The sequence below is a fragment of the Perna viridis genome, chromosome 3 (assembly GCF_037379345.1).
Source record: "Perna viridis isolate PV_CMFRI_1.1 ecotype Kerala chromosome 3, ASM3737934v1, whole genome shotgun sequence".
Classification (NCBI taxonomy): domain Eukaryota; kingdom Metazoa; phylum Mollusca; class Bivalvia; order Mytilida; family Mytilidae; genus Perna; species Perna viridis.
Genome location: NC_142447.1, coordinates 11,591,556 through 11,617,567, shown reverse-complemented (window position 1 = coordinate 11,617,567; position 26,012 = coordinate 11,591,556). Strand labels below are relative to the sequence as shown.

The window sequence follows — 26,012 nt, the reverse complement described above, 5'->3', positions numbered from 1 at the left end:
TGTACATCAAAATATTTATTTTTGATTCAATTTAAAAATAAGTCAATATTTCTATAAATTAAAATAAAATCAGATCTCAGAACTACCGATATAAAGGAAGTAATTTCAACCTTTGTATATTAATACTAAGGTTTGTTGTAATTTTTTTGTGTAAATTTTGTACATACTGAAAATACTATTTTTAAAAACTAACAGACATTTTGATAACTTAAAGTCAGAAAAATTGTAACTATGATCGTAGACTGAATCGTTCATATTTGGTCCCTTCAACACATTTAATAACAAATATGATGTTGTTCAAATTTGAAAAATATGAAAATTCAATATGATTATAAGTAATTTGGATACCATCTTGATACGAACATATTTGAAAACCTTGCTGGATAATGGTAAATAATACAAAATTTGGTGTTTTAAATGTCTGTAACTGATGTGCTATCTTTGTAAAAATCTGAATATCCGAAATCATTAAAGTTGTCACAATTAGCACCAAGTCCTGAAAGGTGGAAGTAATAAGTCTCTTTCTCCACTTGAACTGATAAGTTGTTCACATTTATCTCTTTAAACAAGTTTGTTACCTGAAAAAAGAAGAAGTGGTTGTCACATAAAATATTACATCTGACAAGGAAAATAAGAGATTACTGGAAAGGGAGATAATCATTGAATTTAATTTTGTTTTTTGACAGCTGACTATTAGAATTACTTAACCATGTAGAGATTTGAAAATATCCACATTTACTGAACCAGCTAACTCAAACAAACTTGTTACACAGAAAATAGCAAATCTGTTTTGTTTTGTTGTATATGTGTACTATAGGGTAAAAATTAATTGGACTAGTTCTGTCTACAACCAGTTTCTAATGATATATAAGTATAATACACATGTATTAATATTAAGCAGTAAAGAAGACATCATATTAAGATAATCATAAATATTGACAAATTAGTGTCAAATGCATAAGTAAACTTTAATGTAGCTAGTGACATTTTAAATTAAAGTTATACATGTATTATAGCAACCACCTGTAATCAACAACAACCTCTCTTGAAAAAAAAAATTATAGTACCTCTATGTAGTTCATTTTGTAAAATCAACCTGTATAAAAAGTATTCAAATGGCACACCAGTTACACTCTTTCACTACAAAAAAGAGCCATACTTACAAATGCAATAATTTTTTGTTCACTGGCCTCTGGGACAATATGAATATGAAGAGTCCCATAAATTTTATCTGCTGTGTGCTGCCAGAAATGTGGATCTCTGTATGCTAAAACTCCCTCTATATTAAGAACCTAAAAAAAAAGAGCACATTTAAATAAATTAATATTTAAATGTAATAGCTGACCTTAGAATACTGAGTACATGTAATAAGCTGACCTTGAAACACACAGTACATGTAATAGCTGACCTTGAAACACTGAGTACCGGTACATATATTAAGCTGATCTTGGAATACTGAGTACATGTAATAAGCTGACCCTGAAACAGTGAGTACATGTAAAACTGACCTTGGAACACTGAGTACATTATAATGATCTAAAACACTGAATTTATTAACATACAATAAGATGTAGGCCTACAGAAGCAAGCACCTGGAGGTTCAACATTCTTGAATTTTCAATCTTAACCTCCTAATCACTAACAGTGTCATTTTTTAAGATATTTTGCTGCAGAACTACCAAAATGTTTTCCAGTTTAACTTGATGACTATCAGCGGGGACCAATGTTTTTTGTTTTTGTTTTTTTTTTCGCACATATTGCTGTTGAGCTCACTTTATGCTCGCTGTTATAGTTGATCATATAGTACGGCAAGAGCTTATCTTTAAAAGATTTGTGTCTATCCTTTCTAGGACTGTTTTTCATTTACCGATAACAGATTGTGTATCCATGGACATTTTCTCTGGTTCATAGATCATAATCATCACTGTTCTATTCATGATTTGATTAAAAGGATGGGTTAATTAGTGTTGTAGCATGGATAAACATAAAAAACATTATTTCTGCGGTTGAGTTGATTCAACAGTTATAATTACTATAAATAATGATAAGTTTCAATAGTGGGACAATATTAAATAGCAAAATTGATCAACTGACCATAGAGATCCCAGCAATTAACATTTTTGAAGTGAAAAAGAGCTATAACTCTAAACAGTAACGCTATATACACCATTATCAAGCTTCATTTAGACTGGGTTGCACAAAAAGTTAATAGTCTTTTAAGTTTCAATAGAATAAAAACTTGGCTGTAATCTACAGAAGTTAAATACAACTCCTTATATGCAAGACTTAATAGAGCTTTGTTCAAATTCAAAGTCCAAAATCCTGATTATAACTATCAAGAGTGTAGAAATCTTTTAATTAACAAGAAAGTGAATGAGTGTCTGTTTTTCCCATTTAGAAAAAAAAATCATTGTTTTTTTTTCATTATTTTCCCCATCAAGTACCCCATTCACAATCCTTTCATAAGATTTTCCTATGCAATCTACAATTTTTGTCTTTTTGACACTCAAAGATGAAATAATTGATGAGGAATAGATCAAAAAGTATAAAGCTGCTTTTTGTCATCAAAACAACAAATTATAACATTTTCACATTTGATATGTCAAATAATTAATTACAAAACTTCCAGACTATACTTATACGCATACCAATAGTGTCAACTGTACACTGTAAACAGTTGATAAATGGCGGTCAGAATTGACAACTTTGTGAGGTCATGACCTTCAATTTGACTAACGATCAAGGGTCCAGAAATTTTGACAGCCCATGCTGGACATTTTATCAACATTCAGCAGACATTTGTGTCAGTCTTTTACATGCTCACACCAAAAATAAACTTTTTTATGTAGTTATTTTAAGATAAAATTGGAAATTGTGTTATTTCATCACATACTCTGTCTTTTACAAAATATTAAAGCGAGTGGACGAGTTTGGTTTTGACCACACTTGGATGTTCTAACATGTAAACAAAACATCATATCTCACGGACTTTTTCGTCACATAGGCAAACAGCTGTAATCTTGCGAGTGATGAAAAAAATATTCATCATTAATAAAAGAAAATCGCTAACACATTCTGTATATGTATTCAAATGGTCTGTTGACTACTGTGTCAAAAAGATTCAATTGATGAATTAATAATTACTAACTACGACTGATGAATAGTTTCAGTTCCATGTGCTTTCGTTAACTCTATAAGATCGGTGGGAAAATGGTGGACTTTTTTCTTAATTATCAACTAATAAATATATGAAAATGAAAAAAGTTACTTCAAATGATTCGTATATGCAATGTGGCAGCACATGTACCGTTAATTCAATTATGCAATCAACTAATCAGATACAGGTAAACCACAGTCACAGATGGCTGCACATCAGCTAAAATTGACACACACCTGTAAATTAATTTCCAATAAACAATTAGAAGACTGGTAGACAGGATGTTTATACACTAATAAAACCACGCAGACTGTAATTTATAAGGGTTGACAATTTTTTTTATGTCTGATATTGGAAAATGGTCATCCGTCATTTGCAGAATTTATCGGTCAATAACCGGCATTTTTTACTGTTTCCGGATCCATGCTACTGATATAAACCTACTGCATGAGACCTTATAATCCACCAGGGAATTAAAATAATTATTTTTAATCACCTGGTCAAGCAGTATGAAAATTTGTCAAAAATGGGAGAAATCACACTCTTTAGTATTTAGTTTACCTTTTGTAGAACATGGTTTATTTCTGAGTCTGATTCAAGTGGAGATCTCAACAACAAAATCATAGATGTTTCCTTCAGTAAAGGTAATACACTGATAAGGATCATAGTAGCAATAAACAAGGAGCAGATTGGATCAGCTATATTCCATCCAAAATTCTCTATCAGTAAAGTTGATATGATGACACCTACACTGCCCAGGGTATCAGCCAGAACATGCAGAAAAACACCTAAAAAAAACAACAATACAAATAAAATGTCATAATTATATGTAGTCGGTTATGTGTCAATGATGCAAAAAAAGTTATGGCAAGAGCCAATACTTATAGAAATGACCAAAACAGGATGTTATCAGACAGCAACTGATATTACATTGTTTGTCCTTCTGTACAAAGTCAACTACCACATTTGAAATCACTACCCCTCCCTCCTTTACTGGCTGCTGCATCTCTGTCATTCTCTATCATTCCATCAAATGAAAAATGGCAAAGTTAAAAAATAACAGAAAAGTGATAAAGGACAGGAACTAAAATTGCTTACATTGTATGTCCCATAAAGCAACATACAAAATTTGTTATCCATTTATTGGGTGTCAAGATATGGATGAACAGATGGACAAGGTGATTATATATTACATATAACACCCACATGTTGAGTGGAGTATAAAAAAAGATATACAAGAAAAAAAAAAGTTTGAGAACAACATATATCAAGATGTCATTTTGTTCATAATATCCTAACCAACTATTTCCTTGAACTTCTTTACTAGTCAACTCTATAAATCGTAAGTATAACACAGACAAAAACATTGAGTTTAAATACAGAGTTTAATAATGTAAATTTTCTTGTACACAACATACACATGTAACATATCATACAATAAATTTAGTGTTTTGAATGACAACTTGGAGCAGCAGCAGCCATCTGTTAAGCCACTCACATATTGGAATGTTTTAAAGAGGGTATTAAAGACAAAAACTCTATTTAATTTGAAAACATTTACATCAGTGGTTCCAGAGGAATTAATCTTTAAAATTGTCAATTAGAAGCCTAGCTTGTGACAATCTTGTTTAATTGAGCGGAATAAAAATTGAAACATACGTAGAAGTCCTTTTTATTATTTCTACCATGTTTTGACCAAAACGTTTTCCTAGAGGATTTTAATGGCAAACTTAAGTGGCTGCAGTCACACAATGAGCCACCTTAGCCATAAGTCTTTATACTGTGCACTCCTCAATATTATAACATGCACTTTTTGACTGTATTGATTTATATCAAAATCTAAAATAGGATGTGCACAACTGGAATATGAAATAAAGATTCTGTGAAAGTTTCATTCAATTCCATTCAGTGGTGTAGAAGGAATAACTAATAAGATATTCCCTACCCCACATTTGCAAATAATAAGTCCATGATTTGCTATGTGAAACCCTCCACTGTTTCAGATCCAAATTTAAAATAAGAGGTGTACAAAGGGAACATATAATAAAGATTCTGCAAAAGTTTCATTCAATCAGTGGCGAAGGAGGAGTCATTTACTAGAGACAGGTCACTGCTGGGTAACGGAGAGAAGAAAATAAAGATGGATGGAAGAACTAGAGAAACCAAAAGGACAGACACCTCTTTATGTACAGTGGGGGTATGTAAATGGAATGTTTATGGAAGGCACTTAAGTCAACCTATCAGGTTTAAAAATACTGGCATCAGTATTTCAAAGGAGTTAATCTTTGAAATTAATCAATTAGAGGTGGCCATCTAGTTTGAAAAAATACTAGCAAAAGTGTATTGTCTGTAGAGGTTCAAATTTATCACTCATCAATTCAGCCAAGTTTGGTTAAAATCAATCAAGGGTTTTTTATGAGGTTTAGCAAATTGTGAAAAATTTCACATGACAGACAACTACCACAAAGTGATGGCTTAAGCTTTGGTCCAGGTGGGCTAAAATATTAGGATCGTATGGTCTTTTTAAAATATATTCTCTGAATTCTAGAAGCAACATCTGAGATAAATTTACAGTGTATATAGTTCTGTTGATGTGAAGGAATGAAGGTGATTGCTGCAAAGCAATACAATTCCCTCCCTCAAATGAAGGAATCTGTGTGTACCGGTATGTGATATGTACTGTGAGGAATAGACGGATGAAAAGTTGTTGGAGGAAAGCTACAAGAAAAGTAGGTCAATACAAAGAAAATCAGATGTCAATTTCTTTATGTGCATATTCAATAATGAAAATGTGGAGTACTTAATCTTCAAAGTATAAAAAGTTGGGATTTCTTTTCTTTAAATGCTTCATCTATTTTATTTATATTGACCCAAAGTTGGAAGAAAGACAGAAACTCACTAAGTATAGAAGATCCACATTTCCTTAATGAACCTACAACTAGCAACCAAGATAGGCAGAGTCAGAAAGTTTATAAATTTTGATAATATGAGCGTATGCCTTCCAGTGATTTATGATAATTCTATAGTAATTCAAAGCATGATAGGCAAATGGTTGAAGAATATTGTTAGAAAAAGTTGTTCTGGGACATTTGGATCAATTATACTCAGTTAGTCAATATGACAGGATTCCTATCACATCTCAAGATCCAATCACATAAATCCACATTTATATTCAAGATTTTACATTAATGTTTTACAGGTTTATAAATCCAAAATATCCAAAGTTAATCCATACTCAACAACAAAACAATACCTATGTTTTTGCTTGACACTTTCTGTGAGTCACAAAATGGCATACTAGTATATTCTACTATTGTACCATAATTAATGCATTTCTAGTTCATAATAAAATGATCTACAGGTACTTTTACAGGCAGTAAAGCCTCTTATGAAGCTTTAAACTTTGTGTCAACAGCAGCTGATCAGGACGAATAGACTAAAATTTAAATGCATCCAGTTTTGTTTTAGCATATCAGCCTTAAACTTTCTGATTATTTTTTAATTATTCAGTTTTATCTATCAAATTTTACCTTCCATATTAGTATTGTGATGATGCCCTGAGTCACTATGACCTCCATGAGAATGGCCATGACCTCCATGAGAGTGGCCATGACCTCCACCATGACTGTGACCATGAGTATGTGCACTTCTGAATGCCACAATACCAATAAGATTTACAGCAAGTCCCATGACAGAAACAATCTACAAACAACCAATAGATATTGTTGATAGACAATTCCTTAAGCCCTAAAAATAGAACATGCTCTTCTTTTTTTAAACCGATTTCATATTTAAGTTTAGATGTACTACTTTGCATTTACATCTTAAGCCATTATATGCAAGATAAATGTGTGCAGTCTTAAATATACAAGCAATTGGTAGCCATATGTCATCTGCAAATGCAAAAAAAAAAAATTTGAAGTGGGAAAGTCCCATAACTCCTCTAAAATTTGTTGAATCAAAATGGCGTCCCCATATGACCAATGGCATATAGTGAATAACAATCCTACAAATTCCATTGAGTGGTATCTAAGGAGTTGCTTCCATAAAGTATTACAGACTCCAATACTTCTATCTTAGTTTTTTATTATGCAAGACAATCCCTTTGATGATTTATCACCTTAATTTTACACTTCACTAAATATATTATAACTGTTAAATCTGTGAACTTACAAATAATCTCTCCGTGTGTATTTCTGGAGGATGAAACAATCTCATAACTCCTTCAGAGAACACAAACAGCCCAATCACTATCAGGAATAATCCATTGATAAATCCAGACAATACTTCTACTCTATCATACCTATTGTATAATACAATATCAATACACAATTTACAGCTAAAAACTTTCTGAAAAATTAAATAACCTTTTTAAACGTACATGTATTAACCATGATAATATATTTTATTTTTTAACAGGTGAAATATTAAATATTTTCTTGAAATAACATCAGCATCTGTACAAGGTAATTTAAGTAATTTTGAATTGTTCAAACCCTCTGCAATCAAAGTTTTGGGTGTTTGTAGGAGAAATTGGTTAATCAAAATTATGTCAGTTAATTGCCATTTAAAACAATTTTATAATAAATCAGTACACAATGGTATGTACAACCTGTGTACAAGTCCAATTTTTTTTAAAGTATAACACAATTCAAAATAGAAAAAAAACTGTGAACAAAGCTTAGTGATACCCTTTATCTCATCCAAAGACACTGGAAACTGAAAAATCATTTAGATGTGGTTAAAAATCAGTAGAAGTTTCATCAATTCCATTCAATGGTTAAAGAAGATACACCCCCCCCAAGTCAGCAAATGCCATAAAAAATGTGTGAAAGTTTCAATAAATTTCATTCAGTGGCATTATGGTTTCAGAGGAGTTGCAGATAAAAAGATTCCCTGGATTAGCCAATGACAAAGTCTATGTTTTGCATCGGGAAACCCAAAAAGTTATTCTGGTGGAGTAACAAAAATAAGTGCAATGGTTGCATGTAATAAAGAATTTGTGAAAGTTTCATCAAGTTCCATTTAGAAAAGTTGTAATTCAGAACTGGGGACAAACAGACGAAAAGCATGATCACTATACACCACCCACTCTTTTGTGGAAAAGGGGGGGGGGGTATAATATTCATCTCATATAATGTATAACTATACTGTACGTGATGTATCCGTAAGGGATTTTATTCCCAACTCTATTTTAACTTATTCACTACACAGAAAAGAATAGTGACTCATGATTCTGATTTTTTTTCTATTTTTATGAAAAATTTTTAACTGTTTTACACAAAAAAAAATTATTTGATTTTCAACGACATACCCATAAGAGAAAATTCTTGTGGCTTTCCATCTACTCATGATGGCAGCATAGAGTCCCATAACTAAAGCTGAACAGTCAAATAACATATGGAATCCATCAGATATCAAACCTAAACTGTTTGTCCATACACCATAAGTCAATTCAACAAATGTGAAACTCTGAAATATAAAAACTTCTACTGATAACAATTTTTTTTCTTCATCTCCTTTATGTATTTATACTGAAGATTTCCATATTGATAGTCCTGTGATGTTTATAGCCTTTGTAAAGTTGATGTCTCTTGTTGACTCTTTTAAATTAATTCATTTTCATATCACATTGAATTCAATAACAAATTGATAATTATCTTTGTATACTGTGTTAACCAACTTACATGTATTTTTAAATACTTTTTTTCACAATTAATCTTTGTTTTTATAACAGAGTTAAATCACACACGGAAAAATACTAGTTCATTTTTCTATATAGAGTGTAGGTGATGTATGCTTACCAAATTTATACATAAAAAATAGAAAATTTTTCTAGAATCTGACTCTTCATAAATTTGTTTAAGTCCATTTTTAAGCACTAATGCAACAGAATGTGAAGTTTTAGATATAGCATCTCCAGTAAAGCTGTAGAGAGGCAGTCCTGTGGCAGAGTAACCTATAAAACTCCCACCTTTAGATCCTTTACTTGGTAAGGCTAGGATTTTGGTAGCTGAAATATAAATAAGACAAAAAATAAGAGAAGAGTAACATGCTTACAATTCAGATAAGGTGTGGATTTTAAACTATGTCTATGTTCCTACAAAATTTATACCTGTTTTTACGAAGTGAAAATGTTTCAAACTTTATTTGTGTATGTTTGTATGCAACAAGCACACATTTCTTAAATTTCAAGACTTTGAGATCAGAATGCAACAACAGTCCAAATTATAAGTTTCTGTTAAAAAGTGGCCCGAGAACCTTGGCAGTTTTTTTTTTATATGGTCTTTATGCCAAAAATGTTTAACAGCAGTAATTGTTAAAAATAATGACTTAATATATCTCTAAAATAGTATATGGCATGAAACCACTGGTTAATATAATAATACTATGCAAACTAACACTATCATTTAATGAACCAACCTAACATAAACACCCCCACACTGAACACAACACCTCCAGATAAAACATGGTCCTCCGTTATAATCCCTTTAATCCTTGTTATTTGGGTCACTAATGGATGGTTCCAAGTTAAAGCAAGAAATAAAGCTGAAGAAAATATTGCGTATGCGCCGAATAGAGCTGTTTTTGGTGGCTGCAGATGATTGACAGCTACTGCCTCAATATAATAGTCTATCACAAAGACAAACAGGATCACAAGTAGTAAAGGAAAGAAGATATAAAGCCATGAACCTACTTCACTCTGAAAACAAAAGAATACATTGTTTAGAAATTCGTTTCATTACAATTTAATACATGTAGTTGATTTTTGTAACCTTATTTTACTATTTCGGTAAGGTTTGTCAGGCTGAAATATTACTGGCAGTGCTTTGTTGCTAAATAATCTGATGGAAATCATTCAACAAAGTTACTGTTGGATTTAAATCTAAAAAAAAAAAAACAACAAAAAAAACAAAAAGTCCCTAGTATGCATACACAAAGTTGGCCAGAAAAAAAGATTTTCGGCAACACATTATTTATATTCCAATTATTACAGAAACCACTTAATAATACATGTATCAGGAAATAAAGCAGCTTGTAAAGAGATGATATAGTAAAATGACTTTGCAGAGTTTAATTAAAAGAGATAACACACATTCTATTTCTACTAAATTTATGGTCAATACTTACCTCTTTTGTAAATGAAATGAATAGATTCCAAGGGAACAATATTAAAGCTTGAAGGAAAGTAGATAAGGTATGAAGTCTTTTGGTACCATCGATGCTGACAGAAAGTTTTTTAGAGGCACTATTATATCCAATCTGTAGAAACAATGTGACAGTCAGTAGAACTACTCCACCCTGTAAATATAAAACAAAACAAGATAACAACACATACAAAATGTAGTTACAAGTTTACTGTTGCTATTGGCATTTGAAATGGTAAAAAGTTGTCGAGTCAAATCTGGTGGTGTGAGATGTATATATACAGTTCATATACTTGTATGTATGCATATGGTTTGAAAAAATCTAATTTAAATAGAAGAAAAGCGCTCCAATGTCCCCCGTGAAACAAAAAACTGTAAATTCAGTGAAATTTTCTTAAAGTCCAAGGGCCATAACTTCCATAAAAATCAATCAACTGTAACCAAAGTCGACCTTAATCTGTAATTTTTCATAGTAAGACTACATACAACAGATAAAACCAATTGGTAATAGCAAACAAAAAAGTGCAGAAATCTGTAAATTCACTGAAATTTTCTAAGTCCAAGGGCCGTAACTTCCATATAAATCATTCAACTGTAACTTAAATCAAACTTTATCTGTAACTTCTCATAGTAAGACTACATACAAAATATAAAATCAATTGTAAACTCACTGAATTTTTCAAAATTTTTGAAAGTTAAATAGAATATCTGAAACCAAAACTTTTTGGTTATGATAGAAAGATACCATTAAATTCTCTGAAATTCTTCTTACCTTGTGGTCAGACCATCCTATTGAGTTTACAATATGATAAAACAGATGTGAAAACACTGTGAAATGTTTATGAGATGCTGTAAATATGCTAAGGAAATGATAATTCATAAAAGTTATGCATTTTTTCCAATTTTAAGTGAGGAATTGTTAAATTAGCTAAATACAAAAAATACCAGTTTTATATATTGTAAATTACGATATGCTGTACACTTGTTTCAAGGAGTAACCTCTCATCAGCAGCATCAATATCAAATATGTAGGAAGATCATAATCACATTATTAGTTGTATACAAGAAGTACTCATAACCAAATCTATTGAAAGAGGAAGCCAAATAAATAGTCAATGACGTGTAAAATAGTTTAAAATAACAGACTGATCAATGTGTGATTTGCCAAATATTCTGCCAAAAAATCATAAAACTACAGTCTATATTTCTTGATAGACAGGCAAATAAAAACAAAGCAAGGTACCTATAAAAATAAACCTTCGAATGAACTTCTGAAAACCCTTGAAATATATGTTGAGCTAGTCTACCAATCACCTTATCATTAACCTCATAACAATTGAAGTACTTAGCAAAGTTAGTTCCAGAAAGCATTACCAATAAATAATAATCTGAATGCATATCAGTTTCTTCACTAAGCTAATAACTCAAATATTTATTCCTTGAAAAGCTGTTATCATAAATTGTTCAAGCTATGCACATATATAGAAAAGGATACATTCATGGTCTCCGTGATGACCTAATTCTTCATCATGATCAAATAGCAGCAGTGTCAGGATGGCCATTAGGAAAAATACTGCCCCTCTTGACTGAAAAGCATAAAGGTTGGATACACAAGTTTTGTATAACGAAAATTCAAAATACAATCATTTGAACAAGTATGGTATAACAAGAAACATAACTTCTCAGTACAAGTACATAGTTTTTTAACAGTATACAAATCAAAAGACCCTTCATGAGCTGCATGTTATGAAATATGTAGACCTGAAGGATGACTTGGGAGGTCATAAAAAGTCTTCATGATTACATTGGAATCTGCTAGTAACATTTGTCAAGGGGTAAGTCACAAAGTGTTATATACTTTATTTTGTACTGTTTATTGCAATAATATTAACTTTTTAAATGGCCACGGTTACATAAAATAATAAATCTGTTGTTGTAAATGTAGCAATCCCTAGTGATTTTTAAATTAAATGAGTTACATGTATACAGTCATTATGTAACAGTACATATTGTATGTTACCCTTGTTGAATCATGGACTATTACAAAACAATAAATTATAATACACAAATATTTAATGTAGCAGGGATGGTTATGGGACCCTGAATCAGGGAAATTAATGCATTTATTCTCCAAATGCCAACCTGTCAAATTTACAGTTTGTTTCATGGATGCTTGATTTTATGAAATGTCTCATCAAACGTCTGTAAAGTGTGCTTGCTTCCACGAAATTGTATTTGTTTCGTCACTGGACCATGACAGGCTTTATTTTTTTTTTATTAGACTGGTTGCTTATTAAATCGCTCTTATGATGCTTGTAAGAGAGCAAATTTGGAAACCAGTTTCATTTAAAAAGTCTAAATTCACGTTTTTGTTTCTAAGTACAATTTGAATTTACAAATTCATGGAATGATTTCATATGTTTTAAGTATAGATTTGGCCAAACCTAATGGTTTTGGAGATATATGCGAAAACCTTCTGTCTGACCCCTATGATCTATTTTTAGTAGCGGCGGCAATGTTTTTTGACTGATTAAAAATCCCCATACCAGTTCTATGCAGATCAGCCTAAGAAACATTCATACAAAATTTGGTTCTGATTGGTCAAGTAGTTTCAGAGGAGAAGATTTTTAAAGAAAATAACATTAAAAATAGCAAAAAAAAACGTTGACAAAGGGAAACACTTTTACCCACCATACAATTTGGCTTAACCAAATGGTTTTGGAGATTTATGTGAAAAACTACTGTCTGACCCCTATGTTCATTTTTTAGTAATGGAAGCCATGTTTTTCAAAGGATCAAAAATCCCCACAATGGTTCTATGCAGGATACCACAAGGAACATTCAAACCAAGTTTGGTTCCAATGGGTCCAGTGGTGTCAGAGGAGAAGAGTTTTGAAAAATTGTAAATAACGATGATGGAAAAAGATGACGATGGATGCCATGCGACGGCAATAGTTTAGTGATGGTAAAACCCTAAAAATAATCTGTACCATATTAAAGCAGCCAGAAGATGGTTTCTAAACTCAAGCAAAAAGGTTTAAAATCATTTTTGACCAGGTGGGGGGAGGGGGGGGGGGGGGCTTTGTCCGTTGAACCCTGAACCTGGGCCTGTTTTAAAGGCCAAAGGCCCATTAGATTAATACCTTAGAAGGACCACCTCCATTGCCAGTGAACAAAGCACTTGCACCTGATATAATCACCAAATCACTGTGTTCAAATAACAATATCGTTCTGAAATACATAAATGGAAAACATAGAAATGTAAAGTCAATCATCTTTACAAGATTTATATCCTCACTCAAACAGATACAAGAAAAGGAAGGCAATGAATGAGTGAAAATAACTACTGACTGTCTGTTTAAATGCCTACGGCATAGTTGATGTTTACATTGACACTCATTTTCTTTTGATTATTTCCTATTTCATCAGTCAGTGAAAACAAAGGAAAATTTCACAAAATAACAATAATTTATTCAGATTCATGGCAGAGTTGCATTTACTACAAGAATTTTGTTTTTCAGATTATTTCAAATTAAGATATTTCCTTCAAATCAAGACTGAGCTAAAACACTGACCACTAACAGCATGTCATCAAACTAAATGTATTTTTAAAATGATAGTATCATTACAGGTATCAGTGAAATTGTAGTAATCTTTGTATCAAAACTGGTGACTTACCTCAAGGGACCACACAATGTTAAACCAAAGAGCCATAGGAGTGTTATCAGGACACCAAATACAGCATGGCGTACAATCCTAAACCACTACAATGAAATAATACATCTCACACATGTTTGATACTTTGATCTAAAGCCAGTCCTAAAGGTGGCTGTTAACATGATCACTTGGGAATAGATTTTTCTATGTACATGTATGTATTGTTACTCTTCTAAATAACATTGTTGCCTTCAAACTTGTCAATTCAAAGGTTTTTCTTTAAAGTTCTAAAGTAATTTTTTTTCAATACATGTAATAAATAAAAGAATAAGATTCTTAGGGGAAAACTTCCTTATAACATTGTTAAGTAATAAGCATTCTTATCTTATTCATACCTGGGATTTCGAAAGCTTTGATCCTGAGGAAAATGGCTTCTGTAGCAGAAGAAAGGGGACACAACTCCTGAAAATAAATGGTACATTATTACAGTTTGTGACTAAATTGATTGGGTGAATATCATCTAACATCAAAAAGAAAAGTATAAATCAAATGTTACTACAAATCTGAATTCTTACCATTTGTATTAATGTCGAGTAATGGCTTTAAAAGATTTTAAAAAATGTAAAGGAACTTAGGTGTATCACTAACAATGGCTTTGAAAAGACAGATCAAATAGTTAAAAATTGGTATACATGATCTTTAGTCATCTGAAGCACTGTTTAAATAACACTACTATGTTCATCAAAACTTTTAGTAATACATGTACTTCTCTTTTTAATCATGAAATATAAACTACACACCACTCTGCCCCATATTGTCTTTTTTGTGTTTAAAAGTACAAATGAAGATTCTGTCTACAATTATCAGTTGTTTGTTTATATTTTTTATGATCCCATAGAGATCTTGAACTTCATGACTTGTTTTGTACTTTCAAAATCTGCATATCACTTGAAGCAATACATAATCATGTACAGATATATAAGAATTACCGACAGATAATGGCATCAATAAGCAATGTAACTTTTGTTTTGTACCTTGTTAATGTCAGTAGACTCTTAACTGAGATCAATTGCAATAGCCAAAATTATACAATATTTCTGTTAATTTTTTTTCTTGTGGTTAGGTGTTATTTCAGTAGGAGTCAGACTGTGTCCTTATCTGTGTTAAAGGCTAGATGTATTTTATCAAAAATTTGCTGCTAAGTTTTTTGCATCATACATATAGGCTTTTTACCCATGCCTTCACTTTAACCTCATTTATCAAAATGGTTCTAAATCTTACCCTGCCTTGATGATAAATAGAAACTGTACTACAGGAATTATCTTCAACAAATCATATGAGAGGAATAGTCCGACTGATCTTAAAAACTTTGATATGGCAAGAATAATCACATACTTCATCCAGCTGGAAAAAAATTAGTCAACACAATTATAATGCATTCATATCATGCACAAGTACTTAACACACATATATATATACATGTACTTTTTAAACCTTTTGTCAATTTTAGCAAGGTTGGCATAAAAAAAAGAAGTCAGAGATAGTATTGACCAGGGTGGTGGTCAGTACTGGTCAACAGTGGTAGATTGGATTTTAAGCAAGGCAAAATATGAAAGGTAGTTCCTTTGATGGGTGATTTTATGTTAAATGTGTACTATTTATTGCAAAGTGCTTTTTACCATTCTTTTATTTTGGCCAACAATAGAAAATTATAACAACAATACAATTACTCCTTATGGTATCCGAGTCTTTGCACTTTTTCAATCATGATGACATTGCAGTCTTTGCATATGACACATGTTTTACTTGTCTTTATCAATGGTGCAGAAGTTTCAAAGGGGGTCCTTAGGTTCCTTCTTCAGTGAGATTTGTAGTGAAAATGACTGAGTAGTGCTTTCAATGATAGCATGAATCTGTTCATGAAAGTGCTAATTTTGGAAATTGTACTAAATCATCAGGTAGGAAACCATATATTGAAGATGCCATTAAGAGTATATCCCTATCAAACATATTATTTTCTGTATTCAGAAAATTTTTGTGTGTTTTTTAACTCATCCCTTCCAGCCACTTTTATGGCCTTCCTACATGTAGTTGTGAGGGGATATGTCAATTAAATAACTAAGGTTGTTTATTGACCATCTGTCAGCCAGGTGAACAGTAACCTGTTCTACTTTCATTAATGATAACTGTAATATTCACTATATGAAATGAAGAAATGTTCATGAACTAAAGTTTTGTTTGGTTTTTAAGTTATGTACTATTTTTAACATTAATTTTAATTATTTCAAAATTTGAAATTGTTCTATTCATAATAAGCACTGATGTGTACAATGTATATGTAGCTAAAAACAAATATTTTAAATTTTAAAAACATTGAAATATAGTAGATATAATGTATTTTAATTATTTACTAAACATTTTAATGAAGGAAAAATAATAATGGATCATGACACATATTTTGTTACAAAAATTTCAATCAACCAGTATTGACCACTTTGAGGGCAGTTAAAACAGGTAAAAACCGAAGTAAAAACTAGGGGTGATTTCAGATGCCCAAACTGAATTTTTTCAGATGTTTTTTTTTTTTTTTTTTTTTTGTAGTGATCATATGGACCTTTCCTATGTAAATACAAGTAGGGGTCTAAGTATTGGCTACCGGACCCCAGCCAAGATTAACTTAAATTTGTATTTCCAGCTTAGTAAAGTGTATACAGCAGACCTCGAGATGTTTTTTTTTGTCCCCAAGGAATAATAATAATAATAATAATAATGAAAAAGCAAACAGACAAATACATTTTTAATTTTTAAGGGATAGAGAATATAACCTGTTTAGTAGAATATTTGCCAATCAGTTAAACACGTAAGTATGAACAGTTCCATGTCAAATGATGATCATCTTGTCATAATTAACCCAGTATTGACAGTTATTCAAAGTGTCCAAAAGATCACCAAGAATGGATTTAGCTGCAAAACCATAACTCTTATGGTCTTTAAGTTTTGTTTTGGTGGAATATAAGTTTTATGTTTCCACAGCTAGAATCAATTGGATCCATTAAGACTAATAGAAGGCATGAAGTTATATTTTTCTTCAGAGTAAAATTATTGGTAAAACAGTTCCGGGTTGGGCATACAAAAAATGTAGAAAGCAGAGTTTTATCTTGTCAAATTAAATTCTTGAAAAAGTCTGAGTACTTCTGATCAAATAATATAGGCATTTTTGAAATGTTTTGTCTAGGCAACAATTTCAACCATTTCTACAGATTCAATAGAACAAAGAAAACAAATCTTTTTCTAGACGATGAAGTCCTAATACCAGTATTCATTGTGAAAGAGTAATCAAGGGAACCAAGGTTATAGCGGTAATCAAATGAATGTAATCCAGAGACAAATACCAGACATGGAAGACAGACATACACAACAAAGAACATAAAGTAACTAAAATGATACATACAAAATAACAAAAGCAAATGAGCAACTCGGACTCCACTGAAAACTGTCATAGCTTTGAAGCACTGAGAGCCTGATTTCAGTCTAACAGGAAGTCACGTCCTTTTGATTTCCCATACAAAGTTTGTTCCTCACCAAAAAGCATTCATTACACTGTCTTCAATAATTATTCAAATTCAGATACTTTTTTCATTCCAATATGCCGTAAGAGTAGGCCTTAGCCAGGAAGTCTGAACACAAAGTAGGCAGTGGCTGCTTGTCTCTACGCATTCGAGGATGGGGTGCCTCTTCATCCACACATCTGATTTGTGTCAATAACACATGGAATCACTTCATTTACTTTAGTAAAGTGGAAATTGTGAGTAATTCATTTTATACATATATATATATACAAAATGATACAAATACAATAAAAGTTATTAAATCATATTTGATGTAACAAATATTGATTAAAAATCATTCATAACTAGGACAAAGTACACATTTAACAAACTTGAAAGACAGTTTTAAACAAATACAACAAGAATAGGTATGGTGTATAACAACCCCACCGGGATGGAAATGTCTGCCCAGCCAGAAAGATTGTTTTGGTACATGATTAAGTGTGGCACATTTTAACTAATAATGCTGCCATTCTAGACAGCAATCACAAGCTAGTGACTGTCTTGGTCAGGCAATTTCTCTGTACATGTGAAACATGTCCATTCACACTGGTCCCTCTTTGTAGAAACTAAAATTTGAAGACTATTCCATGCGTCTGCACTGAAGTACTATTTAACAAGTGGGATATTTATATTTTAGTCCAAGAACTTTATTAAAATTGTTTTGAAACATCTGGTAAAGACGATGCATAACTTCTGTGACTTGTTCTGTGTCTGAGCAACATAATATCTATCCATTTTCAAGCCCAGGGACTTGCTCCCACTATCCAATATGCAGCCAGACTAGTATATACACATAACATACAATTATTATTACTAGTTTATTAAATGAGATTAAAGTTTGCGAACCCATTAATAATCCAGCATTTCCCTCACAATTCCGTATGTTACTGACCCAAACTGGAAGTGTGGACGATTAGCCGGAGTGCTAGACAAGATGTTACATGAATTCAATAAACAGTTTAGTACATGCATTCATTTAAATATATTAGCCTTTGCAAACATGAACCTCATTTCCCCAGTTAATTGTTTGTATTTTAAGATTTCAATTAAACCGTTATATGATATCAGTTGCTAGAAAAAAATTTTGATTTTTTATTTTCGTTCTATTTTTCTAGTGTCACTTTTTTCTATGGAACCGAAGGCCATGCGTCTGGTCCTATTCCCTTCATTCCCCACAAAAAAGGCTGCAGGCGTTGTATTTCTCTAGGGATGCAAAACTTGAACAGGAAGCTGATATCGTAGATCAACCAAAATTACTTATAATGTATGCCACTTCCTTATAAAGCCACAACAAATTCTGAAACAAACCCATCCATTTGGAGCCGAGATAATCGGACGGAAGGACGTACAAACAAGGTGGTTTCAATGTCGTTTAGTGGGCGGGGGGGTTAAAAGTGATAAAATAAAGTAAAAAATAATACCAATGAATACACAGACAGGGAGGCCGATACCGGCTGCTCTTTTTTTATCTTGTATCTTGAATTTTCAGCTTATTATCTTGAAGTTTTTTTAATTAAAAAAGAGTGGCTGACATAGGTTTTCATACACAGATCATAATTTACTTCACACAAGTCGATAAAATTAACAATGTACATGTAGGTAAATTCTATATTCTAAAAAATGACACAAATAAAGTGATAGCAATAGAAATGATAAGTTTTTTAACCATTGTACATTCATTTTTGTCAAACTTAACCACCTCTATTCCAACAATCACACTTTTGGCGAAAACAAAAAAGTGAAGTGTTCCCCCCAAAAAAATCACAATTGGTATCGTCTTTGTCCGTATATAAAATGGAATGGAAATTTAATCAATTGTAAAATAGTATGAATTTTAAAATCTGTCAAAACCTTTCTTAATTTGTTAGCTATCCCCCCACCCCCAGCGAAAAAAAAAAATAAAAAATAAGGAGTGATGGGTAGGACTCGCCATGCATGTATCATGTCTGTCTTCCAATGTTTTGTTTGCGTTTTGTTTGAATGTAACTATGACACAGTAAAATTATGACCACGTACACCTGCAAAAGGGAGACCTTTGGATAAAAGTGTTCATATATTTTGAGGCTCAAAGGTGAAACTCCTCTTAAACTTTTCATTGATAGGAAAGACAATTGGATGCAAACTAAACAAACTATTATTTTTACATGTATTGTTTGAATAGCATTTTATATGAAATCATTTTGTCTGATAGTACTCACTGCCTTTTTTATGTTATTTTTTCCAGGAAAAAAATTTATATGTACAATTTAAGATAAAAGCCTACAAAAAATGTAAGTAAAGTGAGGTAGCATCTTTTTTTACATTTATTTTATTTCCTTCAAAAGGTCATTCCCTGTCGACAATGTTGTTTGCTTTTTGTTCATTTATGTTCACATTTTGTAATTGTTTTTTTAATGTTTAATGTTTAGCTTAGCTGCCCTGTCAATATTTTCAGACTTTCAATCAAGGGAAAAGCAATTTTTAAAAATGGTAATTGGGAAACAAGTGCGTGGTATTCATTCCACCCTCTTGATGCCTCTGATCAGAGGCAGCATTGTAACGTCATACAATCGTTGCATGACAAAACGTCCCAGAACAACTGCTTGGAAAACATTTTTGAAAATACGTCTGGCACTCTCTTAGAGAACACTCTGGCAGTCAAAAGGTTAAGCAAGTGGAACTAATTCCGACTGAATTTCAGCTAGCATAAATTTTATCACTAAATTGTGAAAAGAATATTTTTAAATATACATGCATCTATATATTCAACTTCGTCCTCTAACAGGTCACACCTGCGTCATATTATTTTCGAATTCATGTACCTTGAAGATGTGTTGTAAATTGCATGTTTTGGCAGTCCACTGTTATAGGATTCTACCATTGTTGTTCGACTTTTATCGGTTGTAAACGTTTGTTTCAAGTCATTATTCACAGAGAAATGTTTCTCTTTCACTGACAAATGAAATCAGATTGAAGATATGTTGAAATTCTACTAAAGATCATTATTTACGATTCCATGTCGTCACTTCCAAAAGTTTGTTTTGAGTCGGAACCGGAAGTCAATTTTTCAATATGGCTGCGCCCATGGAAAAGAATTATTAGATTTTTTCCACATTTGAAATACGTAAAACATCATACTTCAAATTACGCTATTGTTTACGAAATTTTATGTGTAAACACAGTTGTTAAGATATGTTACAAAAACAATTCCTTTGTTTCCACGATGACTTTTCACCGTTCATAAATTTGGAAAACCACACGTGATATAATTTGAACGAAATGGATAACCCAAGTGCAGCAGTTCTTGAAACTCTACAAAATGCTTGCAGCCAAAATACAGACATACTAAAACCTGCAGAGAAACAGCTACAAGAATGGGAAATTCATCCTGGATTTTATTCTATTCTCTCGGTATTGATTAATATGTAAATTGTTACATGTCATATGTACTTGTATATCAATTAGACATTAAACTAGATATTCCAAACCATTGCTAATATACAAGCAATGTATATCAAAGACACAGACAAAACTATGTAATGATGCTTTTCTAGCACATGACATATTTGAATTAGATAAATTAAGGTTAGAAGCTCTCTGATTGTTGTAAATTTTCATACATTTGCATACATGTATGTACTTAATATACATGTACTGTACATGTAGATATGGACTTTCCATTTTTTTGCTTATAAATTTTCTGGTGGTATATTTTCACGGACATGTCTTCAGTGTTCATTCCAGATAGCACCCTTTGGCCATAGGTGCAGATATTTTATGTACATGCATGGCACACAAGAACTTTTGCGGGTCAAAACTACTTAGGGAAACTGCAGGTGGTGCTGTAGGAAGCAGATCATTTCCTTTAACCCTGCTGACAGCACCCAATAAATTACAGATGTGCCAACTGACTGAAAACACAGCTGGCTAACATGGAGAATTTCGATTCATTTAAGGTGTATACCTCTCACCTAAAAATGAAACTGTTCTGTAAAGTATATACAAACTATAGGTTTACTTCTTAGTTGGTTGAATCTCGCCTATTATCTAAAATTGCCCCCATCATACTGCCATTTTGGTCCCCTTTTTTTTCTGAAAATCACCTGATAAATGGGCCACATTGTCAATCAGAAAATCAGAAAAATTATAGCAGTGACAAGAAAATTAGTTCTTTCAAACTTTCGTATTACCTTACATGTATCAAAATTACTACATGTATTAATTAAATATAAAAATAGGAGATGTGATATGATTGAAGTCGCTTTTATCTTAATTGTTATTTTGAAAGTGGGTGAAGTGAATAATTTCAGATCTTCATCACTTTTTTTTCTATTTTTTTACTTTATTATTTTTAACTTGGTTACTATGTACATTACAAAGCCTTGAGGAACTCAGTCCTTGAAAGTGATCCCTTCAAGGGATTTTTTTGAAGATTAATCCAATCAAGGCTTTTTATGGCAATGTACTGTATATGTACATTTACAGTACATGGTGTATAATTATAGTTTATAATTGTAAGGTACCAAATTCACTGATTCATACTTTGTAAATACAGAATCCTAATCAAAGTACAATGTAATGATTTTCAAGAAATATACCAAATTTTGAGACTGCAATGTGTACATTTGTACGTGTCATAAAGTCCCTTGTAAATTGATAAATGTGTACATGCACATCAAAGAATGTGCATGTGGAAAGTAGATCAAATGGAAGATTTGCCAAAATGACAAAACTGCACAGTTTACCAGTACATGTAAGTGGACAGAAATTTTGGGTTCAGTAATTAATTCGCTTGTTTTAAAGTTTATATTTTTTCAAAGATCAATGCATATTAAAGAATTAAACAAAATAAGAAGCGCATTGAGATAAATTTGTTTTCAGGAAATTTTTATGAATCATAGCATAGATGTCAATGTGAGATGGTTAGCTGTTTTGTATTGTAAAAATGGAGTAGAGAAATATTGGAGGAAGACAGCACCAAAGTAAGCATTGAGTCTTTTAATAGATCTGTTTAAAAAAACTCGGAAATTTTTGTGATATTTTCATTATTTCAGATAATTTAACTTGCATTTAACTGGAGTCATAAAAAAAACTTGCATTATGCAAGTTGTAACAGAACTAATTATATGTGATTCATCAAAATCAGAAAAAATTAAAATCGTGATTTTGAACAATTTGGCAAATTTCAATAATTGATAACACAATAATTTCTTAATTTTAAAACAGGAATAAAAAATTGAATACACATGTATATCATAAATGTTTTCTAGGTAGGCAATTATTGTTAAAGATTGTATCAAAATTTGTGTAACCTTTTATCACACACTGATGAATGTTGTTGATAATATGCCATGTTATAACCTTTGACATCAAAACAGACCAAATCCAACTCTTAAAACAAGCTAATACCAACACCGAGGATTTAAAAGGAAGTATGTTAAATAGGTTCATTTCCAGGTGTTACCACAAATGCTGGGGAATTTTAGTTTTGTTATTTATGGGTAAGAATCAATACAAAAAATGTACATGTACTAGACAACTATACATGTATAATAAAGGAATCAATAATAACATATTTACTAGTACATGTTTGTTGTGTTATGTTGTGTTATGGGGTTGATACAGTACTTGTGTATAATGACAGCTAGCTTTATTAGCTTCTCTTTAACTGAATTGTGTGTGTCCAGATGTGGAACTACCAATATGTGTTTAAACCCCCTCCTCTTCCTTCAGTGAAATCAAAAAGTATTTATTGATTAACATAATAATCCTTTCTTTCATTCATCTCACCATCTGTCATAATTTCCTGAAATCTTCCTTAAAATGTTGGGTACATGTACATGTATATTGCAAATAATAAAGTGATCAGTGTGCTTGTCACTGTTTTGTATTCTCTATTTATCCTAAGGAGTTAGGTATTTCAATGCTAAATATGTTAGCAGAAATATTCAATTGATTTAACTAAAATTTTTACACAACTGCTAACAAATTTGCCTCCATATATTGGGATGACCCTTTTGTTGTCTGTAGACACTTAGTTTTCATGCGATAACTTGAGTATTGGTTGGTTGATCTGTAAAATATTTTTTAGCAAGTTCCAAACCACTAAAGGCAGGTTGGTATTGATTTTGGAGGTTATGGCCTCAACTGTTTTAGATTTAGGAAGGTGGAAATCGCTTTAAGGCACCAACTATTTTCATACTGTGGTGGGGGGGGGGGGGGGAAGGGGACAGGTTAGGATTTTTTTAAACAAAAAAACTTTTTTACTCATGGACAGAAAAAGAAATATGATTCAATATTCCTCCCATTACTTAACAAAGATTTTCAAAAAAAAAAAATTTAACTTTTGCTGTTTCTGAAAAAATGTCTAACTCGGAATAAAATTCAGACTCCCTCCTTGAGAAGACAATGGTCAGTGCTAGACTTGATACTGTATAGTGGTATCATTTGTGAACTATGTCAAATTTCCCCCAAAAACATATATTTTCTAAGTTTAGAAGGGTTATTTTTCTTAAACTTTGGTACTGTGTAGAATTAAAATCAGAGAATATTATGAATTTGATTTATTCAAGACAAGACACATACATGTACATGTACCAAGTACCATTACATGCACACAAAAATAGTTGTCTGTTTCATAACTTTTGGGAACTCATGATTCAATAACAATGTCTTCCATGATAATATAAAAGTTGAATACAAATGTACCTTTAATAATTTAAATTAAAAGTTAGATTGTACACAGATAAAAGCCTTTAATTTGTTTTTCTGATACTTCCCAGTGCAATGAAGGATGAAGAAAAGGAACTGCTGAAAGAGAGATTGATATCAAACTTCAGTGAACCTGTTCATCAGGTAAACTACTTTCAGAGTATTGTTTATTTTTATGTATATTTATTTTTATAAATATTTTAATCCTTTAGACATTGCTGACATAAGAATCCTTCATATTTTTTAATGAAAATCAAGTTACAATTGATATTTGAGGGAGTCCAAGAAATTTTCATATGTAGTACATGTACATATTACATTATTATGTAACTTTAACAATCAAATTGGTTAGTTTTAAATATTTTAAAAATACACATAAGCAAAGTTCATTTTTACTTACATAAAAGCACTTATCAAGCTAAAAGATTTTTTTTGGGGGACGAAAATTTGCAAGTATGACATATTCATACCAGTAACATTTTTTTCTCAGATTGCCACCCAGCTAGCTGTACTTGTTGCCAAAATAGCTAGAGTTGAATGTCCTAGAAACTGGTCCCAACTTCTACCAGTACTGTTTGAGACTGTGAGATGTCCAAATGAAGCTATGCAAGAGCAAGCTTTGCTTGTTCTTCATCATGTCACAAAGACGTTAGCTTCAAAGAGATTGCCACCAGATAGAAAACTTTTTGAGGAGGTTTGTTTGAATGATGTGTTAAGACGTTTTCATTGATGAATTAAAGAAACCTTTGTAGATGATTGTTTTGTATGTTGTAAATAATGATTTACTGGTATTCAGTTCTTTCCAGATAGGTTTATGTAGAAGTATAAAACTTTAAACAGCTTCTAAAATTGTTATTTCTTTTTGATGTACAATTAATGTTTTATTCTAGTAATATTTTTCAAAAGGCAAGTGTTTCTGTTGGTATTCTATCTTCTGTGCCAAATGAATATGCAGAACAATGTCAGATCCAATTATTTGTTTTTACTATCATTTAGGTACATGTATATATACATTTATATATTTAATTAATTGGGGAGGTTTATTATCAATTTATTCATGCTATGCAACTTGTGCTAAACATTATTATCTATATAAATTATTGTATGGATGTTTTATCAATATTCATACACCAAAGTTCACTATCCATAACTTATTTCACTTAAATAAAAGTTTGATTAATTGATCATAGTGACATTTCTTACAGTCAGTCATTGTCAGTAATAGATTAAGGAGGTAGGCTTAGGGTAAGGGACATGACTCTTGAAATCATTGATAAGTTTGTATCACATTCAATTTCACCAAAGGCTATCAAGCTTTCATTTGAAACAGGATGAAATCAATCCAAGTTACTGTGATGCTTACATGAGATTGATGTAAAATGCAGAATATAAGCATTCCAATGATTTGTAAGAGTTGTGTCCCTTACTCTAGTTCTACCTTCTTAAGGTGTTAAGGTGGTCTTGCAACAGTGTTTTGTACAATTAACTATGTAGTGATGAAATTGAGGAAGTTTTATCCAAAGCTATAATAATACTTGACCACCTTTTGGTAAATTTTTTGCAGAGAAAGTGTTTAAATATAAAAAAAACATCTGTGTGAAATTATTTCCAATATTTTCTTGTCCCTGAAATATGAAAGAAAACAGTATGTATGAAATGTACCTTAAAGAAGATGACAATCTTTTCACCAGTGTCAGCTGTTAAATAATCAAGGTAGAAACGTGATATTGATCTCAGTGCAGATAACTA

The 26,012-nt window shown here is 31.5% G+C and overlaps 2 protein-coding genes across 5 annotated transcripts in view; one reads left to right on the top strand and one right to left on the bottom strand.

The window, feature by feature from the left end:
• Window positions 1–26,012, bottom strand: LOC148621004 (proton-coupled zinc antiporter SLC30A5-like). 3 transcript variants are annotated; one of them, XM_088574986.1, is made up of 17 exons: window positions 25,926–26,012; window positions 15,244–15,366; window positions 14,358–14,424; window positions 13,984–14,069; window positions 13,449–13,536; window positions 11,801–11,891; window positions 11,078–11,154; window positions 10,289–10,459; window positions 9,581–9,860; window positions 8,962–9,170; window positions 8,472–8,629; window positions 7,331–7,460; window positions 6,688–6,859; window positions 6,057–6,095; window positions 3,719–3,945; window positions 1,164–1,292; window positions 257–578 (listed from the first exon to the last, which is right to left on the bottom strand). In XM_088574986.1, exons 2-17 carry the CDS (start codon window positions 15,360–15,362, stop codon window positions 414–416), a joined length of 2,208 nt encoding a protein of 735 aa, XP_088431112.1. In that variant the 5' UTR covers window positions 15,363–15,366; window positions 25,926–26,012; the 3' UTR covers window positions 257–413. The 3 variants fall into 3 exon arrangements, with proteins under 3 accessions (XP_088431110.1, XP_088431112.1, XP_088431109.1); XM_088574983.1 differs by lacking the exon at window positions 25,926–26,012 and adding an exon at window positions 20,375–20,600; XM_088574984.1 differs by lacking the exons at window positions 6,057–6,095; window positions 25,926–26,012 and adding an exon at window positions 20,375–20,600 and having other exon boundaries at window positions 1–578.
• LOC148621003 (importin-11-like) overlaps window positions 20,691–26,012 on the top strand; it is a 28,089-nt gene continuing 22,767 nt past the window's right edge. Inside the window, exons 1-4 of one of the 2 annotated variants that reach the window (XM_088574981.1) lie at window positions 20,691–20,963; window positions 22,434–22,534; window positions 24,335–24,407; window positions 24,754–24,957. In XM_088574981.1, coding sequence (XP_088431107.1) covers window positions 20,832–20,963; window positions 22,434–22,534; window positions 24,335–24,407; window positions 24,754–24,957 — 510 coding nt within the window. In that variant the 5' untranslated portion in view covers window positions 20,691–20,831. Of the gene's footprint in view, window positions 20,964–21,366; window positions 21,509–22,433; window positions 22,535–24,334; window positions 24,408–24,753; window positions 24,958–26,012 lie in introns of those variants that run through there. The other variant, XM_088574982.1, reaches the window with a different exon arrangement.